At 56.0% G+C, this 17,458-nt stretch overlaps 3 protein-coding genes across 3 annotated transcripts; 2 read left to right on the top strand and 1 right to left on the bottom strand.

Moving 5' to 3' along the window:
- Positions 1-558: 558 nt before the first annotated feature.
- Positions 559-6,810, top strand: LOC135422390 (protocadherin gamma-A10-like). The gene has a single exon (XM_064671485.1). The coding sequence runs from the start codon at positions 904-906 to the stop codon at positions 3,439-3,441; it is 2,538 nt and encodes an 845-aa protein (XP_064527555.1). The 5' UTR covers positions 559-903; the 3' UTR covers positions 3,442-6,810.
- Positions 6,811-10,976: 4,166 nt separating this feature from the next.
- On the bottom strand, positions 10,977-12,368 carry LOC135422813 (basic proline-rich protein-like; the record flags this gene model as incomplete). Its single annotated transcript, XM_064672321.1, has 1 exon — positions 10,977-12,368. A coding segment is annotated over exon 1 (1,392 nt), but the record flags the coding sequence as incomplete, so codon positions are not given.
- Positions 12,369-13,126: 758 nt separating this feature from the next.
- Positions 13,127-16,581, top strand: LOC135422812 (protocadherin gamma-A5-like). The gene is made up of 3 exons (XM_064672320.1): positions 13,127-13,193; positions 13,473-16,267; positions 16,546-16,581. Exons 1-3 carry the CDS (start codon positions 13,127-13,129, stop codon positions 16,579-16,581), a joined length of 2,898 nt encoding a protein of 965 aa, XP_064528390.1.
- Positions 16,582-17,458: the final 877 nt, after the last annotated feature.

The raw sequence follows: 17,458 nt of genomic DNA, 5'->3' as shown, positions 1-17,458 counted from the left end.
CCTCACAGAGTGCATACGCTGCCGGGTTACTCTCGAATGGAACACTAAGTCGTAAAGTGTAAGCACACTGTGTATTGCATAAAATTACACGACTAATTCCGAAGTGGTGTTTGGAGAAGAGGGAGAAATTAAGTGTGATTATGAAGAGTCTCCTACGTGCAGATGAGAAGCAGCAGAGACCTGACTGCATAGGAGTCACTTAGGAGGACTCCCTTTGAAAGGGGAATTTTGTCGATGCCTTGTGCTAGTCTTGCTTGGAATTTGGGAAACTAATGTGCCTCCTGGCGTTCCATTGTGACGCCGTAGTTCTCGGTAGGAAGGGTGATAATAAGCTTCAACCACTACCGCGACAAAATAGCTGTGCAATTGTACGGGGGAAACTGTGCTTCCGTACTGTGGAATAAGAACCGTTATACTATGCATGTCATGTTAAGATAATTTTATATCTCTATTATTTCCTAATTCCAACAACATTTTCACGTGCGGTAAAATACTAGAAACCCGGGGGCGTGCTATTTCTGTCTGGTCGTGATCATTTGGAGGACTGATGAAGTGCTTGGTAGGAGAACAGAGAGAGGAGATCCCTGCTCGTTGGCGCTCGGTGCGTGCAGTGCCGGGAGGAGGCTGCGGGCGCCGCTGTTGACCGAGAGGAGCGAGAGGAAGGTCGGAGCGCTGCAGCCCCGCCCGCTGCGGCCCGGCTCGATCGCTGGATCGCTGGATTCCTGGGTCGGGAAGCGGTCTGTTTCCGATCTTCCCCGCGGTGCGTAGCCGGGCTATAGGGAGGCGGAGGGGCCGGCGGCAGCAGCCTGGAGCGGCAAGTCGGAGCCGGAGCAGGAGCCAGATCCAGTGACGGCGGCGGGGATCTGCCTGCAGTGTTGCGGTACCGGCGGTGCGGCGGCGGTGATGTGCGCGGCGGGGAGGCGCTGGGGCCGGCGGCAGCGAGTGCTGCTCTGGGGCGTCCTGCTGGCGGCCTGGGAGGCGGCGTGGGGGCAGCTGCGCTACTCGGTGCCCGAGGAGATGCCCAAGGGCTCGTTCGTGGGCGACGTGGCCAAGGACCTGGGGCTGCAGCTGCCGGCCCTGCGGGATGGCGGTATCCACCTCTTGCACAAAGGCAGGACGCAGTATTTTGCTCTGCACGGAAAGACGGGACATTTAGTGACGGCCGAGAGGATCGACAGAGAAGACTTGTGCGAGAGTGTGGAGCGATGCGTGCTGCGCTGTGAGCTGATAGTAGAGGTGGAAATGAAGGTTTACGGAATCGAAGTGGAAATCACGGACATTAACGACAATGCGCCCAGCTTCCGAGAGACAGAAACGCAGCTGAGAATGAACGAGATGACAGCCCCGGCGTCGCGTTTTCCCCTCCCAGACGCTCACGACCCCGACTCTGGACGGAATTCCCTGCAGAGTTACGAGCTGAGCGGCGACGAGCACTTCTCGCTGGCCGTGCAGACGGGCCCCGGCGGGGATCAGCGTCCCGAGCTGGTGCTGGCGAAGGCGCTGGACCGGGAGGAGGCGGCGTTCCACGAGCTGGTGCTGAGGGCGAGCGACGGCGGCGAGCCGGCCCGGACGGGCACGGCGCGGATCCGCGTGACGGTGCTGGACGCGAACGACAACGCGCCCGTGTTCAGCCAGGCGGAGTACACGGTGCGTGTGCCGGAGGACGTGCCCGTGGGCTCTGTCCTCGTCACCGTCACGGCCACCGACCCCGACGAGGGTCTGAATGGGCACGTGAAATATTCGTTTAAGAAAATAAAAGAAAAAGAGTCGCAGATTTTCCAGCTAAATGCTGAGACAGGAGCGATCACACTGTTGCGAAGCCTGGACTTCGAGGAAGGCGATTCCTACGAACTGGAGGTGCAGGCACATGATGGTGGAGCTCTCTTCGACACAGCTAAAGTCGTAGTCACCGTGACAGATGTGAACGACAACGCTCCTGAACTGATAGTGTCGTCGGCGCTGAATGCAATATCGGAGGATACCCCGACCGGGACGGTGGTGGCCCTGCTGCACGTGCAGGACCAGGACTCGGGAGCAAACGGCGAGGTGCGCTGCTCGCTCGATGGGAGCCACCCTTTCCGCCTGGAGAAGTCCTTGGAGGGCTACTACCGCGTGGTGACAGCGAGAGAGCTGGACCGGGAGCAGCAGTCGGAGTACAACGTGACGGTGCGGGCGGCCGACGGCGGTCGTCCGTCGCTGCAGAGCAGCAGGGTGCTGTGTGTGCGGGTGCTGGACGTGAACGACAACGCGCCGGTGTTCTTGCAGGAGCGCTACAGCGCTCGGCTGCCGGAGAACAACGTGGCGGGCTTGCTGGTGCTGCGGGTGCGGGCGACGGACTCGGACTGGGGGGAGAACGCGCGCGTGCGGTACCGGCTGGGGGAGGGTGGTGTGCGGGGCTCGCCGCTGTCGTCGTACGTGTCGGTGCAGGCGGAGACGGGCGCGCTGTACGCGCTGCGCTCGTTCGATTACGAGGAGGTGCGCGAGGTGGGGCTGTGGGTTTGGGCGGAGGACGGCGGCTCGCCGGCGCTGAGCAGCAACGTGTCGGTGCGGCTGGTGATCGTGGACGAGAACGACAACGCGCCGCAGGTGCTGTACCCGCCGGCGGCGTTGGGCTCGGTGTGGTCGGGCGTGGAGCTGGCGGCGCGGTCGAGCGAGGCCGGCGCGCTGGTGGCCAAGGTGGTGGCGGTGGACGCGGACGCGGGTCAGAACGCGTGGCTGTCGTACGAGCTGGCCAAGGCGACGGAGCCGGGGCTGTTCCGCGTGGGGCTGCACAGCGGCGAGGTGCGCACGGCGCGCTCGCCACTGGCCCGCGACGCGGCGCGCCAGAGCCTGGTGGTGCTGGTGAAGGACCACGGGCGGCCGGCGCTGTCGGCCACGGCCACGCTGAGCGTGGTGCTGGCCGAGAGCGTGGCCGAGCTGCTGGCCGAGCTGGGCAGCGCGGCGCGGGCGGAGGCGGAGGCGGGGGCGGGCGAGGCGGGCGGCAGCCTGACGCGCTGGCTGGTGCTGGCCGTGGCCGCCGTGTCGTGCCTGTTCGTCGCCTTCCTGCTGCTGCTGCTGGCGCTGCGCCTGCGGCGCTGGCGGCGCTCGCAGCAGCAGCTGCTGGCGGCGGGCAGCGGCGCCTTGCGCGGCGTGCCGGCCACGCACTTCGTGGGCATCGACGGCGTGCGCGCCTTCCTGCACTCCTACTCGCACGACGTGTCTCTCACGGCCGACTCGCGCAAGAGCCACCTCCGCTTCTCGGCCGCCAGCTGCTGCGACACCCTGCCGGCCCGGCCGCCGCCCGACGAGCCCGCGCCGCTGCTCGGAGACGAGGAACCTGCCGGTGCCCAGCAGGCGGACCCCGCCCCTCTCCCGGTGAGTTCCTATGAAGCCGAGTGTTTCGGTGACGTTTCCTTCTGCTACTCTCTTGCTCTTTCACCCCGTGATCTGTGTTACTCGTAGGGAGGATCTAGACGTCTTTTCATTGCCCAGGTTTACACGTGGAGCAGGCAGAAGCAGGGAATCTTCTTACTGGAGGTTCATCTATAATTTTAATTATGTCGTTACTGTGTTTCACGTTGTTCACTGGCACAATTTTTCCTGGGGAACAGCTTGCCCTTTGCCTTTAGAATCTTGGTATTTCTTCTTTGAACTGCAGATGGCAAACCTGTTTGCATATTATGAGGGTAAAAAAAAAGTGTGCATTTTTCGGGGTTTTCTGTCCTTTTTCATTATTACACAATATGACTTTCTTTCTTACTGGAGAAAGTAAGTATTGGGATTCTTGGTATTGTACTTCTCTTAGTTTGCAGGTCGATATGATGTATTTTACTAATAGCTTAAAGATGTACTGGTTATAAATGTGACAGTGACAGCTTTGGGAGGAGCAAAAGCATTGTTAGTTCCTGTGGCAGGAAGAATGTGACAAGGAATCATGGGAGTTGTAGTTTTCTGGGTTCTCACGCTTGCTCAATCAATACTTGATTGTCATTGGTTGAAAGATCATGTGACATGTTTAAGCGCTGTATTTAAACCGAAGTGTTTTGAAAGAAACCTCAGTTCTGCTCTGGCATTCGTGTCTGAGTGGGGTTCGTGCTAAAACAACACCTTAAGTTCCCTCCTCAATACCTGTGCTGGAACCTTGAAGAGTATGTTCTGACTGGTTCATTTCTACAGGTGTTAACATTTGCCTTGCTCATTGTGAGGATCCAACTGTGGGCCTTTACATCTGAGAGTATCTCATCAGCTCTGCTGAGGTTGTTGCCCAGTTGCCCTGGGGGTGAAGAAGGCTGGTAGTGTCTTCGAGCTGATATGTTGATGACAGGGGTTTTATAACACTTATGGACTTGAGAAGGTATTACATTTCTTAGAGTAGTGATGAGCAAAGAAATCTCTTTCATGCATTAATATTTTGACCTTCATTCTTCTCTAAGGAGAAACTGTGCCCGCGACTTTTGTCTCAGTGATGCCTGTTTGCAAACACATCTTTTTTGTTGTGTAATGTTTGGACAAGGTGAAAACGTTGTGGCCAAGTTGTGGGTTCCTCAGTTTGCTTTCCTATTGCACACTGTTCTCAGAGGCTGGTAGTTAAATTTTGCTTTGCTTGTTGTGATGAGGTAAAGGTGGGCCCATGTGTGTCTGAAAATGTCACTGGAATCAGTGCTCTTGCTTGCCACATACTCAGGATGTAAAGTCAGTGCAAGATCAGCCAGAGACTGGCCTAAAGCAGGGACAGTGGGAGCTGTATGGTCCACATGTGTGGGTGTGTTATCATGTTGGCAAGTGCCAAGGCCTGTGCCACTCACACCAGGTGCCTTTTTCCTGCATCTGGGAAGGAGAGGACAATCCTGTGATGAATTTGTCTGCAAGAAATACCCATGGAAGTGCAAACATGCTTCAGAGATTCTGTGTCTAAAAGCTGCTGCATGAAACATCATTTCTCCATCTATATTTTCCTGTATGACCATGATGCAGAGTTCCATGGTGGTTGTACTAAGCTTTTCCCAGCCTTTACCAACCTGCAGATGTTATTAAAGGCTCTTGCTTGTATAAAGTATCTGCCAAGGTTATGTCCTGTAATGTGTGAGTAAAGGCTGTGGCTGCAGAGCAAGGAGGATCAGAGGCTGGCTTCCTCCTGGGAAAACTGGAGAATGAATGTGGTTTTGGCTGAGCAGTGGTTTGCTGTTGTGCCTGGTGCCAAGGCCTGTGCCATCTTTTCTATGACCCTGGTTTCCCTGTCCTGAAAGGCAAGGGTAGTCCTCTGATAATAGAACATTTTTGCAATAGCTCTGCATTTAGAGGGATGATTCATGGAGAGGTGTTTTGAATGAGGGATTTACATTGCTTAAAGAATCCCCTTCAGAGGTGTTATCAAGAGTGGGTTTAATATGATGTTGTAGACTGGTGGGAATGGAAGGGATGGGAGGGTATTCTGGTCATGAATTTACTTGTTATTTGAAGTAGTTGTGAGCAACTTACTCATTGAATCCTGTCTTGTCTGATAGAGCTCTTCCTGAGAATGCTGGTTTGGGGAGGTAGACATGAAGTTTGCATTAATTTTGCAGAGTCACATATCTTCCAAAATGCCCATGTGCTGAGGAAGAATGGTGGTGTCTTTGAGTTGATTCTGAAGACTGACACTCCAACTCAGCCTTGTATAGCTTATGCCCACTAAAACATTTTAGGTTTTTATGCATGTGTCTGTGTTATGATCCTTGTTCTCCCTAAGGAGAGTCTTTCAGTGATGTCTGTCTGGAAAGGTAGCTTTTCCCATTTCTTGTTCTCCAAAGAAATCCCCTGGAGAACTGTGCCTCTGAATACCAGATCCTCCTCCTGTGTACCTGCTCCATTTGACAGAGCCCCACATATTAGGCTATGATTCCTTCACTTCTCTGCGTTTGTCATTCTTTCCTTGTTCTAAAACTGGACCTCAGTTTGGATGATAGTCCTTGAAAACAGGCCTGCTTAAATTAACAGTTTGTACTCCTATCTTGAGGGGGTTTAGCTGCCAAGACAAAGACTTCTGGTTCCCTAAGATATTGCTGAATTTCACCTGAATGTCACTTGCTTTTTCACTTGTGCTTGACATATGGCCAAGAGTTGGATTTGTCTGTGGTGCAACTAAAGGTTGTGAATGTAGAGCAAAGAGGGTGAGAGGCTGAATTCCTGTTAGGCAATTAGGTGAATCCATGAGTTTTTGTCTGAGCACTAGTTTGATTTCACGGTGTGTCAAGGCCTGTGCCATTTTTTCTGTGATCCTGGTTTCCCTGTTTTCAAAGGCAATGGTAGAGCTCTGATAACAGAGCTTTTGTCCACTCACTCTGCATGTAGAAGGATGACGCATGGTTAGATGTCATTAATGAATGATTTAGTTTACTTAAGGAACCCCATTCAGAGGTATTATCAAAAGTGGTTTAATAGGAAGTTGTTGAAGTGTGTCTTTAACAAAGTTTGATGTCAAGGTTCACTCTGTTATTTACTACATGGCTGAAACACATAAAGAACTTTTATTGAATTAATCCCCTGACCTTCGAAACGCCTGTTGGAGCTTTGATTCATCCAAGTCCTATCTTAGTCTTAGGTGTGGACTCTGGTGTATCTCTAATAGAATTAGCTACATGGATTTCATTAGTATTGACTGAGATGTCCTCCTGGTGAGTTTCTCTGAGAACACTCTTAATGCTTCTTTGCATTGCTTGTCTCATGTTTTTACTTTCCAGTCTCTGTATGCACATGTAATTATATTTCCCAAGGCCTTGTTCTTCAGTGCCTCTTTCATCATGTTATAGCTGGTGTGGAAGGCAGGAGATGTGAGTGGCACAGCTTTGCATTCCAGTTCTGCTGTGAGTCAACAGCATAAGTCACATTTTTGTGGACCAGTGTGTGTGATAGAAGAAGGGAAGATATTTCCCTGAGTGCATAGCTCAATGACCCAGTCTCTGGTGGAGGACTGCTCCTCTTGTAGTTTGTCTCTTTATCATTCTTGTAATATTTATGGAATTATATATCTTCTCAGAATGGTGGTGAGCAAACAAATGTATTTCTTTCCTCCATATGATCATTATTCATTGTCTTCTCCTGTGATATTTTTGCAGAGTTGAATAGGGCTTTAGAGGGGTCAGAATGAGGACATATTTGTAGAATAGTTTTTAATTCCTATGTGAAACCTCCTTTCTTTATCTAGATTTTTCTGTCACTTTTAGATGGAGAGTATAATCCAAGTCAATATTCCATTTTCCCACCCTTGAGCTTCCTTCAGGCTTTGTTTCCTGCAACATTGTGCTTCCCATTTTCCATTTGCAGATTGTTCTATCCCATTGGTAACTGTGAGTGTTGTTTTGCAGCAAAGACTGACTTTCCTTGAGAACCACAGGAAGACAGAATGTTACATGTGAGGAAAATTAGGCAGAAGCTAAAACTGGGTCCCTCCTAAGTCAGTCCATTTAGAACAAGGCCTTTGATAAGGCATTTAGACATACAGCTTATAAATCATGATGAACAGGACACAAAGTAGAAAATTTTACAAGGATTAATGTATTTCCAAAAATAACCCCCCCTACTATATGGTCCAAAGCAAGACTTTGGGGCCTAATGTGTGGATTCAGACTTCTGTGACTTCCAGGTGCTTTGTGAAGGGTTTCTTTTAAGGCAGAGATGTGGCAAAGCACCTGTACGTTCCAGGAGTCCAGTGTTTCCCTCCAAGGGGCCACTTAGAGCTTTGGGGCTTGTTCAGTGATAATCAGAAATGGGTTGGAGATTTGACTTTCTGCTCTGCAATATTGACTTTCTGGAGAACACTTGCACACAGTCACATCCACTGCTGACTCCAAGTGGGTAACATGGATTAAACAAGATCAAAGAGCATTATTGCATAGCAGAAGTCACCTCTGATCCCTCTGTGGCAAGCTCTGCAACATAATACAGTTTGTACAGTACTACTGGCCAATCCCACCAGTCTGGGGATTGTCATTATTTCTTTGGGACTACAGGACTACATGCTCCTCTACGTGATTTCCTACATTTTGGAGACCTGGATTTATCACAGTAGTGAATAATCAGTGCCATGTGGGACAGTGGGAGGTATTTGGTTTTGCTTCTTTGGTTTATTAAGTGCCAGAGATCATTGTTGTTCTGAAGAAAGCAATATCTTAAGGTTTGTAAAGTCACCTAGTCCACTTAAGGGAGACCTAGTCACCCTTAGAAATCAGTGCAGTTTGCCTACCTTATCTCTCAAGGCCTCAGTGGCTTTCCAGGTGCTCTGGGCATGACTTTTGAAGGCAGAGTTGTGTCAAAGCAACTGAAAATCCCAGAGCTGACGTACCTGTTCCAATGAGGTCAGCAGGAGGTTTTGGATTTCTGTAGGAATCATCAGAAATCTCTGTACAGCTTTCAGCTGGTCATGCTGTCGTTAGATGTGCTGACCAGATGATAGGACTTTTACCTGGAAGCTCCCAAACTCCAAGTGGTAGAAATGTCCAAACAATTCTTATGGCAGCCCTTGGAGTTTGGAGTGTCCACCGAGGGCACTGAGAGTTTCTGCCCATTGAAGAGTAGTGGGTGTAGAACGTGCACAGTGCAGAGCCTGCCCTGCTCTGATTTCTTTTCCTCTGCCAGGGAGTTCAGTGATTTGGGTCTGAGTGCAGGTCCACTACCCATGAGCTTCACATTTCCCCATCAGTGTTAATTGTTGTTCTAAATCATTATCAGACCTGAGCACTTTGGAGCAATGTGAACTCTTTTGCATGGGCTTCAGAGACGTGTGGGGAGGAAGATGAAATATCAGCAAAGCGTGAAAAGATTGGCAGGTTTGGCATGAACTGAGTGAGTGGGACTGGGAAAGAGCTGTGACTGGATCTTCGAGGTTTTCCTTCTGACTGTCTCTCTTTCTTACAACTTGACAATGGTTCTTCCCCATATTGGGTAGCCTTACACACAACGGAAGTGAACTTCCACAAGTGGCTGTGGACAATTTAGCTTCCTGGTTGCCATTTCTCACAACCTTATCTCAGATAGGAATGACACATATAATCTATAAAGCATCTGAGCACTTTTCTTTTTAGATTTGATTTTCTGTGCCCTGACTGTGGAGTAAGAAATCTCTTTATTGCTGTCGCATATACATTTCCTAGTTAGTTTTTGTGTCAGATAAGACCAGTAGATGTTAAAGTCCTTATTACAGTCATACTATTTAAAAAATGTATTGTAGCTACAAATTTCTCAGTATGGGTATGAGAGCACTGTTCTTCCTCTAAACATTATAATTCCTACTTAGCATTAAGCAGGAGCTTCTGCGCTTGCTGATAATACCAGAACAGAGACCCCAGGGCCGTTGCAGCCCCAGCCCGGCCCAAAGTTGGTCCCCGCCGAGCGCGGCCGTGAGGCGGCTGCAGTGTTGTGTCGGCGCCTCCGGGTGCCGCTGTTGGGCCGCCGCCGAGCGTTGCTGGAGCCGCCGCCGCCGCCGCCTGTGCGTGCTGTCCCCGCAGGCTGCTGGCTCGGGCGGGCAGTGCGGGCCAGAGCGGCAGCGGCACGGGCAGCAGAGGCGAGAGGCGGCGCGGGCAGCAGAGGCGTGCGAGTTGGAGGCGGCGGCGGGCCGGGTTTGCTTTGTCGGGCGCTGCTGGGGCTGCGCAGAGCGGCTGCGAGGGAGGCGGGGCGGCGGCAGGAGCCTTGCGAGCTCGGCGAGCGAGCGCCGTGGGCGATGTCGGGCGGGCGGAGGGCGAGCGGCGGGCCGGGCGGCGGGCGAGCGCTGGGGCTGGGCGCTGTGCTGCTGTGGCTGTGCTGGCGGGCGGCGGCGGAGCGGCTCCGCTACTCCATGGCCGAGGAGCTGCCCAGAGGCTCGCTGGTGGGGCCGCTGGCCCGGGACCTGGGGCTCAGCGCCGACGAGCTGCCGGCGCGCAAGCTGCGGCTCAGCGCGGACAAGCAATACTTCACGGTGAGCGAGGGGAACGGGAACCTGTACGTGAGCGAGAGGCTGGACCGGGAGGAGCTGTGCGGCGAGTCGTTGTCCTGCTCGGTCAGCTTCGAGGCACTGGTGCACAACCCGCTAAATATTTTCCATGTAGACGTGGCCATTGAGGATGTGAATGACAACTCCCCGGTCTTCAGGAAGGCTGTTTTGGACCTTGAGATCGGTGAATGGACACTTCCAGGTGCTCATTTTCCTCTGGAGATGGCCCGCGATTCAGACGTGGGCAGCAACTCGCTGCTGACTTACGAGCTCACCAGCAACCCGTCCTTCTCTCTGGCTTTAAAGGAGAACCCGGACGGAAGCCAGCAGCCGCAGTTAGTGCTGGACAGAGGATTGAACCGGGAGAAGCAGAATTCCTTTGAGCTGGTGCTGACGGCAGTGGATGGGGGGGATCCCGCGAGATCCGGGACTGTTCAAGTTCGCATCAACGTGATGGACTTAAACGACAACCCGCCTGTGTTCAGCAAAACAGTGTACGAAGCGCGAGTGGCCGAGAATCTGCCGGCAGGGTCCCTGGTGCTGCAGGTGAGAGCCACGGATGCGGACGCGGGGTCCAGTGGGCGGGTCTCCTATTCCTTCGGCGACGTCTCGGAAGTCGTCAGAGCGTTATTCACTGTCGACAGCGAGAGCGGCGAGGTCAGGACTGCAGGTCCCCTAGACTTCGAGGAGAAGAGCAAGTACAGCTTTGAACTGGAGGCGACGGATGGAGGCGGGCTCACCGGTCATTGTCAAGTGCAGATAGACATCACGGACGAGAACGACAATGTCCCCGAGATCACTATTCTGTCACTGTCAAGCCCCGTGCCCGAGGACGCACCAGTCGGCACTGTGGTGGCCCTGCTGAAAGTTCGGGACCGGGACTCCGGCGAGAACGGTGAGGTGTCGTGCGAGCTGTCGGGAGAGGCGCCGCTGTCGATCGTGGCGTCCTCGGGCGGCTCGTCCAAGGTGGTGACGGCGAGCGCGCTGGACCGCGAGCAGGCGTCCGAGCACCGCGTGACGGTGGTGGCCCGCGACCGGGGCAGGTCGGCGCTGTGGAGCAGCAGGGAGCTGGTGCTGGAGGTGTCGGACGTGAACGACAACGCGCCGGTGTTCGAGGAGGCGTCGTACAGCGCGTACGTGCGGGAGAACAACGCGGTGGGCTTGCTGGTGTTGCGCGTTGTGGCTCGGGACTTGGACGCGGGCGCGAACGGGCGCGTGAGCTACTGGCTGTCGGGCGGCAGCGCGGGCGCGGCGGGCGCGGCGCCGCTGGTGTCGGTGGAGGCGCGGAGCGGCGCGGTGTACGCGCAGCGCTCGTTGGACTACGAGCAGTGCCGCGAGTTCTCGGTGGCCGTGCGGGCGCAGGACGGCGGGTCGCCGGCGCGCAGCTCGACGGCCACGGTGCGCGTCTTCGTGCTCGACCAGAACGACAACGCGCCGCGGGTGCTCTACCCGCCCCCGCCGGCGGCGTCGGGATCGTCGCCGGGCTCGGTGGGTTCGGCTTTCGAGGTGGTGCCGCGTTCGGCGTCGTCCGGGTACCTGGTGGGCAAGGTGGTGGCGGTGGACGCGGACGCGGGGCGCAACGCGTGGCTGTCGTACGAGCTGGTGCAGGCGTCGGAGCCGGCGCTGTTCCGCGTGGGGCTGCAGAGCGGCGAGGTGCGCACGGCGCGGGCCGTGTCGGAGAGGGACGCGGCCAAGCAGCGCCTGGTGGCCGTGGTGAAGGACCACGGCGAGCCGGCGCTGTCGGCCACGGCCACGCTGCACGTGGTGCTGGCCGAGAGCTTGCAGGAGGCGCTGCCGGAGCTGAGCGAGCGGGCGGCGGGCGCCGAGGCGGCGGGCGAGCTGCAGTTCTACCTGGTGCTGGCGCTGGCGCTGCTGTCGGCGCTGTTGGTGCTGAGCGTGGCGCTGGCCGTGCTGGCGCGGCTGCGGCGGGCCGGGCCGCCCGCCGTGCTGCGCTGCCTGGGCGCGCAGCGCTTGTCGCTGGCCGGCGCCGCCTTCCCGGCCGACTTCTGCGAGGGCACCTTGCCCTACTCCTACAACCTGTGCGTGGCGGCGCCGCCCCGCTTGACCGCCGAGGCCGCTTGGCCGCCGCCGCCGCTGCCCATCGTGCCCGCGGAGGAGCTGGTGGCCGGGGAGCCCTGCGAGAAGCCGAGTCCGAGCAGCAGCGCCGTCGCGGGAGAGCCGCCCGCCGACCCCGAAGCACCACAGGTGTGTAAGCACCTTTACTCCCTCCTTCTGAGGTTTTCCTAAGGGTATATATGTGGCAGTGGGCTCTTGGGGTTTGTGTCTGTTCTGGTGCAGTTAGTGCCGGTCGCTGTTTCCACAGGCGCGGGTAATAACTCCGCCCCGTTTTAGGCAGCAGGCGTTGCCAACCGGCACTTGCTGCCTCATGAGCTGTCACAGATGTCGGCTCAGTTGGGAGGTTGTTGTCGTTCAACTCATGCTGCATAAAACCGTAGAGGACTTGTAAAGATCTTCTTCTACAGTCTGCTTTTTTTTTAATTTTCCTCTCAGCTCAGTAACGTAGCGACAGCACCTCTTTGTTCAATTGCTCACGTTTATCTGCAAACCTTGTGTTGTGTGAAATAATATGGGTTACTAACGGTGAAGGTGGATACTTAGATCATAGGAAGTGATCTGCTAATTCCACATGGTGGAGTTGGCAATGTGATTGACGCTCAGTAATGAGATTTTTCCCTCCTGATCATTCTTTGCCGTGTAGGTGCACTGCGACCTGTTTGTTTGCTATTTTGGAATGTTAAGGAAACTTGCTAGAGGAAGTGGGAGTTGTTCTTCCCTAAGGAATATGCTTACCTTCCACCCTGTGCCGTCCCATTTTTAGTTGTAAGTGGGCTACAGAAAAGGCAAGTTGTAGTGAGATCAGTTTATTTTATCAGAGCTTTATTTCTTTTTTTCTGTTTCTGCGATTATTTCTCATTCCAAATTTGGTTGTTTATTTACCGTTCCTCAGCTGGTTTTCTACAGATAGATTAAATGTGATCTAAGAAATGCTTGATAGCATCTCTCGCTAAGGCTGTGATCAGTTATGGAGCACTAAGCTGTATACAAAAGCACCGCGTTACATTTAGGATGTAATGAAAAAATTGGGAAGTACTGCTTGGAGGAGAGCAATGCAGGCTGATTCAGAGCAGCCTCGGATGTGCAAGTGAAAATTAAAAAAGCAGAGAGGGAAGGGCAGTCCCTAGAATGGCTGCTTTTGGGGAGGAATCTTCATCCCTGCTCTGTGCTATTGCTCGGGGCCTGGGAATCTACCGTGACTGGATGTGTTCGAGTGTTGACGCTCAGAGAGGAAAAACTAGAGGACGACTGACAAAAAAAGCTCTGCAGTTGCAGGGAGGATACTGTGTTTTCCTATCGTGGAGTAGTAGATTCGGAATACTCTGCGCCATATTAAAAGAACTTTGTATCTATAGATTATCGCAATCTCATGAATATTTTCCCGTGCGGTAGAAAGAACATAACAACAGGTCTCCGCTGTACTGGACCCGACATTTTCGTGGCGAATGTCCCGTCTTTTTGAGCTTCCCGTGAGCGAGGCAGGGCGGGCATGTCTCGTTGGCGCTCGGTGAGTGCAGTGCCGGGAGGAGGCTGCGGGCGCCGCTGTTGACCGAGAGGAGCGAGAGGAAGGTGGGAGCGCTGCAGCCCCGCCCGCTGCGGCCCGGCTCGATCGCTGGATCGCTGGATTCCTGGGTCGGAAAGCGGTCTGTTTCCGATCGTCCCCGCGGTGCGGATCCGAACTACAGAGAGGAGGAGGGACGGGCGGCACTTCCCAGGAGCGGCAAGTCGGAGCCGGAGCAGGAGCCGGATCTGCGGCCGGCGGCGGGGATCTGCCGGCGGTGTTGCGGTGCCGGCGGTGCGGCGGCGGCGATGTGCGCGGCGGGGAGGCGCTGGGGCCGGCGGCAGCGAGTGCTGCTGTGGGGCGTCCTGCTGGCGGCCTGGGAGGTGGCGTGGGGGCAGCTGCGCTACTCGGTGCCCGAGGAGATGCCCAAGGGCTCGTTCGTGGGCGACGTGGCCAAGGACCTGGGGCTGCAGATGCCGGCGCTCCCAGACCGTGGTGTCCGCATTGTCTCTGAAGGTAGGACGCAGTATTTCGTTCTGCACGGGAAGACGGGACATTTAGTGACGGCCGAGAGGATCGACAGAGAGCAGCTGTGCCGGTTGGTGGAGCAATGCGTGCTGCGCTGTGAGCTCATAGTGGAGGGGGAAATGAAGGTTTATGAAATCGAAGTGGAAATCACGGACATTAACGACAACGCGCCCACCTTCAAGGACATTGAAGTGGAAGAGAAAATAAGCGAGATGACAGCCCCAGGGTCGCGATTTACACTTCCCAGGGCTCACGACCCCGACTCTGGACGGAATTCTCTGCAGAGCTACGAGCTGAGCGGCGACGAGCACTTCTCGCTGGCCGTGCAGACGGGCCCCGGCGGGGATCAGCGTCCCGAGCTGGTGCTGGCGAAGGCGCTGGACCGGGAGGAGGCGGCGTTTCACGAGCTGGTGCTGAAGGCGAGCGACGGCGGCGAGCCGGCCCGGACGGGCACGGCGCGGATCCGCGTGACGGTGCGGGATGCGAACGACAACGCGCCCGTGTTCAGCCAGGCGGAGTACACGGTGCGTGTGCCGGAGGACGTGCCCGTGGGCTCCACCCTCGTCACCGTCACGGCCACCGACCCCGACGAAGGTCTGAACGGGCACGTGAAATATTCGATGAAGAAAGCGATGGACGTGGCATCGGATATTTTCCACGTGGACTACGAGTCTGGAGCGATCACTCTAGTGCAGAGCCTGGACTTCGAGGAAGGCGACTTCTACGAACTGGAGGTGCAGGCCCGTGATGACGGCGATCTTTTTGACACGGCGAAAGTCGCTATCACTGTCGCAGATATAAATGATAATGTGCCAGAAATTTCTCTGCGGTCGGCTCTGAGTGAGATTTCTGAGGACGCCCCATCAGGGACAGTGGTGGCCCTGCTACAAGTGCAGGACCGGGACTCCGGGGCCAACGGCGAGGTGCGCTGCTCGCTGGACAAGGGAGTCCCGTTCCGGCTGGAGAGCTCGCAGGGCAGCTACTACCGCGTGGTGACGGCGAGAGAGCTGGACCGGGAGCAGGAGTCGGAGTACAACGTGACGGTGCGGGTGGCCGACGGCGGTCGTCCGTCGCTGCAGAGCAGCAGGGTGCTGTGTGTGCGGGTGCTGGACGTGAACGACAACACGCCGGTGTTCTTGCAGGAGCGCTACAGCGCTCGGCTGCCGGAGAACAACGTGGCGGGCTTGCTGGTGCTGCGGGTGCGGGCGACGGACTCGGACTGGGGGGAGAACGCGCGCGTGCGGTACCGGCTGGGGGAGGGTGGTGTGCGGGGCTCGCCGCTGTCGTCGTACGTGTCGGTGCAGGCGGAGACGGGCGCGCTGTACGCGCTGCGCTCGTTCGATTACCAGGAGGTGCGCGAGGTGGGGCTGTGGGTTTGGGCGGAGGACGGCGGCTCGCCGGCGCTGAGCAGCAACGTGTCGGTGCGGCTGGTGATCGTGGACGAGAACGACAACGCGCCGCAGGTGCTGTACCCGCCGGCGGCGGGGGCTTTGTCGGGCTCGGTGTGGTCGGGCGTGGAGCTGGCGGCGCGGTCGAGCGAGGCCGGCGCGCTGGTGGCCAAGGTGGTGGCGGTGGACGCGGACGCGGGTCAGAACGCGTGGCTGTCGTACGAGCTGGCCAAGGCGACGGAGCCGGGGCTGTTCCGCGTGGGGCTGCACAGCGGCGAGGTGCGCACGGCGCGCTCGCCACTGGCCCGCGACGCGGCGCGCCAGAGCCTGGTGGTGCTGGTGAAGGACCACGGGCGGCCGGCGCTGTCGGCCACGGCCACGCTGAGCGTGGTGCTGGCCGAGAGCGTGGCCGAGCTGCTGGCCGAGCTGGGCAGCGCGGCGCGGGCGGAGGCGGAGGCGGGGGCGGGCGAGGCGGGCGGCAGCCTGACGCGCTGGCTGGTGCTGGCCGTGGCCGCCGTGTCGTGCCTGTTCGTCGCCTTCCTGCTGCTGCTGCTGGCGCTGCGCCTGCGGCGCTGGCGGCGCTCGCAGCAGCAGCTGCTGGCGGCGGGCAGCGGCGCCTTGCGCGGCGTGCCGGCCACGCACTTCGTGGGCATCGACGGCGTGCGCGCCTTCCTGCACTCCTACTCGCACGACGTGTCTCTCACGGCCGACTCGCGCAAGAGCCACCTCCGCTTCTCGGCCGCCAGCTGCTGCGACACCCTGCCGGCCCGGCCGCCGCCCGACGAGCCCGCGCCGCTGCTCGGAGACGAGGAACCTGCCGGCCCCCAGCAGGCGGACCCCGCCCCTCTCTCGGTGAGTTCTGACCAAACTGTTTCTGCGAAGCTTCTCCTTCTGCTCTGCTGCTCTTTCCCCGCCGTACTTTGTTCTCTGTGTACGGAAGTTTGCTGACAAAGCTGGCCGAGGTTCCTGCATTGACACTCTGTTGGCTGGTGGAAGGATGATGTAGGGTCCTTGCTCGGTGCTCCAGGTTGCTGGGAGGCAGGTGTAGTGAGTCTAATGGTGGCTGGAAGTTTCAGTGATGCGCCAAATCCTTTCTATGCCCTGACGTGTAACACCCGTGTTCCTTTCAGTCCTTGGTCTTCTGTACAGATGTGTTGCCTTACTAGCAAACTGTAGTTTTTGTTATTTGCACATTCAGGTGTTTTCCCAATCGCACATGCACTTGATTTGGGTGAGGTTCTCTGGATTGCAAGATTAAGTTTACCATATGTGACTCTGCTGCTCAGAATTTGTACTCTTGTAGCCTTCATGTGTCTCGATGATACATAATGGAGGTCAGTAGGAAATGTCTTTGCATTCGTCCATACTTTGCTCTCTGTGTTTGCTGTAGGGAAATGGGCCGGGCAACCACTGGTGCCTTGATAATGTCTGTCTGCCTGTTATGAAGATGAAGGATTGGGTTGAAAGTTGTGACTGGTCAAAAAGAGTTGTGGGTGGCTGCCTGTGGAGGAGGAAATGCAGGATGAAATGGCAGGGGTGTTTTGCTGATTTCTTGTCTTTTGAGGTTGAGTCTTGTGCAATGAGGCTGGATGTGCCTTGGCTATAAAAGACATGTCATGGCAAGAGCCTTGAGTGAGTGCGAGGGGAGAGACTCAAGGTGCAGAGGGAGATGTAAGGAGAGGGTGATTGCCCCTGTGCAGACCTTCACTGACCCACTGTGAACGCCTGCATACATTCACTGGAGCACTGCTCCTCTTTTCCTTTTAGAACTTTGAGGTTTCTTCACAGAAAATCAGTGAGCAGACAAATGTATCTTTATGCAGAAGTGTAAAGATAGCTGTGTGAAGTGGGTGGATTGAAGAGAAATGGTCTGATAAACTGGGCCTTATGTGCCATGTGCTTGTAAATTAGATGGTTCAAAGAGCATCCTGGATAATGTGATGGGTTGAGGATTGGCGTCCTGCGAATGCAGGAGGGTCTGTTGAAGGACACAAGGGAATGCTTTTCTTGGTTTTGGGTTCATTGCCCACCTGTAGTACCTTG

Source organism: Pseudopipra pipra, chromosome 15 (assembly GCF_036250125.1).
Source record: "Pseudopipra pipra isolate bDixPip1 chromosome 15, bDixPip1.hap1, whole genome shotgun sequence".
Taxonomy (NCBI): Eukaryota; Metazoa; Chordata; class Aves; order Passeriformes; family Pipridae; genus Pseudopipra; species Pseudopipra pipra.
This window is presented reverse-complemented; position numbering and strand designations above follow the sequence as displayed.

Coding starts and splice junctions, on each gene's coding strand:
- LOC135422812 (XM_064672320.1), top strand. CDS start 13,127: ATGGCTGCTTTTGGGGAGGAATCTTCATCCCTGCTCTGTGCTATTGCT. Junction 13,194..13,472: donor TCGGGGCCTGGGAATCTACC/GTGACTGGATGT, acceptor GCTTCCCGTGAG/CGAGGCAGGGCGGGCATGTC. Junction 16,268..16,545: donor CGGACCCCGCCCCTCTCTCG/GTGAGTTCTGAC, acceptor TGTTCCTTTCAG/TCCTTGGTCTTCTGTACAGA.
- LOC135422390 (XM_064671485.1), top strand. CDS start 904: ATGTGCGCGGCGGGGAGGCGCTGGGGCCGGCGGCAGCGAGTGCTGCTC.